We start from the raw sequence: 2,236 nt of genomic DNA on the forward strand, positions 1-2,236 counted from the left end.
ATGAACTCCGCGGTTGTCGGTGCTGCGGAACAGAGCAGTGGGAATTCTCAAAACAGTCGTGGTTGTGCGGATCTGCTTTGGAGGGAAATATCCCGTCCCTTGGTGATGACGATGACGATTTTTGGCATGTACCATGAAAGTCATCCGACGAGCTCGTTGCATTGGTATGACAAGGTCCTATCGTTAAAGAGTACCCGGATCTACCAAATTGTAATCATCATGGGATTGGCTCTGAATTCTTTTCGATATATGACAAGCTTTTGGACCTTACATCCGTCACAGTTCCACGACCTCGTTGGCGTCAGTGTATGGTCCTTTCAAGTGGCGACTAGTAATATAACATTCTACAAGATATGCCGCCGGCAAGACTTGACGGCACTCATTCGAAACCAGTCCAAGCTCTGCCTTGAGTCTAAGTGCGGTGAAGAACCTCCGAGCGAACAGAACATCCGATCCAGTTGGATGACACATCGTTCGGATGCGATTGTTGCGGTGACCATTGGAATTGTCCTCTTAGTCCTCAGTTCGTTTATAAATGTATATTTTGTTTTCGACAAGTCTGCATCGTATCACAACATACTGTGCATGCCATGGACTGATCTGCCAGGGCAAATCATAACCGCGGTCCTACTCGTCTACACTAGCGCGATCTGGTTATTTGCCCTGACATTCTTCGTTTTCGTGTGTCGCACGCAGGCCGGGCTGCTCCAACAACTCTATGATGATTTCATGGAAGCTAAGGAAAAGATGCAGCCCGATACCCGGATGTTGGAGTGGTTTCGGCAACGTTTTAACATTCTCTGTCGTTCTGTCGAACTGACCGATAAAATGTTTTCACCTCTCATTGCTATTGCGTACATGACAAACATACCAAATGTCATATTCCTACTGTATCAGTTGTGGTTCGATCAACGCAGCATCATGGACTATGTCACTATCTCCTTTTGGATCGGTAGCGGATTGACTAACATGTGTCTAATATCTTACTTTGCTGTCATGATTCATGAACGGGTAAGTGCAAACGGTGGAAGGTCAAAACGAGACTTTTGCATACCGGAAGGGAGTGCATAAACTATGATGTTACTTACTGATGATAGGACCTGGAGTAATATTGATTACTAATACAATGTAACGGTTAGGGACTGAGGAACAATATTGATGATGAAAGCAAGAGATTATAAAACAGAGGGGTGAAGGTTGAGATGTGAATTTTCTTTATTATTTTTGTCTCCCTCTGTACAAATGAAATTTTGTAAGATCGCAACTACTAATTTACCTTTACATTCTTAACAAACATATCGGAAAAAGAGGAACCAGTGGGTATCGAACCTGTCATGTACTTGCTTTCCGGGCAGCGACGCTACCACCAGGCTATCCCTGGTTACCGGCACGTGACACGATAAGCTTGGAACAAATACTCAAACTCCAAAAATCCGTCATTGCTCCTTTTTTTCGAAATGTTTGTTAAGAATGTAGATCAGGAGTTGAAATCTTACAAACTTTCACTTGTACAGAGGAAAACAAAGTGAAGAAAACTCCCACCTCAGTATCTATGACGACACGAAAGTTGCTCTCTCTCTCTTTCATACTTTATAGAAGATGTAATTAAAGTAATGATGAAAACATATTTATAATTATTGTATTTTAGTATATGAGATAATCATTTTGAGAAAGAAAAGGTAAAATGCCACTGGACGTGGATATCATAAATAAGAAGAGGTGGCCTAGCAATATTGCCCAGACAAACGCGCAGTTATAAAGTGAATAACGATGATAAGATTTTTTTTTTTTCGTGCGGTAATGGATTGTAATAACAGATAAGTGGTTTTTCATTCCGCAATTATGCAACTGATAATGATAATGATGATAATAGTTAGACTTTTGCTCTAATTTCCTGTCACTGTGGCAACACTGATCGACGGTTTTTGAACTGTCTTAAGGCCAGTTTATGTTTGTATCAGAAACTTAAAGTGTCGCCGGCATGTAAGGACCAAGGCGCCCAAACAGAGATGAGCACCGAGACGTACCCCGATTGAGTGACAAGGTATTATTGGAAGTGAAATTACAGCGCTCGGCGGGGCTAATGGGTCGATCTCGTGGAGAGCTTTCCTATACCGAGTAGCTTGAACAATGGATATTACATTTGCGCTAAGAGCACTCTTCTTTATGCCGCGGCAGTTTTTATTGCGATATTAACGTTTATGACTACACAGTGCATTGTCGCTCTACGTAATGG

At 42.0% G+C, this 2,236-nt stretch overlaps 1 protein-coding gene across 1 annotated transcript; it reads left to right on the forward strand.

Annotated features, from left to right (window-relative positions):
- On the forward strand, positions 1 to 2,036 carry LOC140231138 (uncharacterized). Its single transcript, XM_072311290.1, has 3 exons — positions 1 to 174; positions 697 to 1,011; positions 1,962 to 2,036. The coding sequence occupies exons 1-3, from the start codon at positions 1 to 3 to the stop codon at positions 2,034 to 2,036; spliced, it is 564 nt and encodes a 187-aa protein (XP_072167391.1).
- Positions 2,037 to 2,236: the final 200 nt, after the last annotated feature.

The sequence above is a fragment of the Diadema setosum genome, chromosome 7, assembly GCF_964275005.1.
Source record: "Diadema setosum chromosome 7, eeDiaSeto1, whole genome shotgun sequence".
Classification (NCBI taxonomy): Eukaryota; Metazoa; Echinodermata; class Echinoidea; order Diadematoida; family Diadematidae; genus Diadema; species Diadema setosum.

Coding starts and splice junctions, on each gene's coding strand:
- LOC140231138 (XM_072311290.1), top strand. CDS start 1: ATGAACTCCGCGGTTGTCGGTGCTGCGGAACAGAGCAGTGGGAATTCT. Junction 175..696: donor CGTTGCATTGGTATGACAAG/GTCCTATCGTTA, acceptor TGTCGCACGCAG/GCCGGGCTGCTCCAACAACT. Junction 1,012..1,961: donor CTGTCATGATTCATGAACGG/GTAAGTGCAAAC, acceptor TGTTTGTATCAG/AAACTTAAAGTGTCGCCGGC.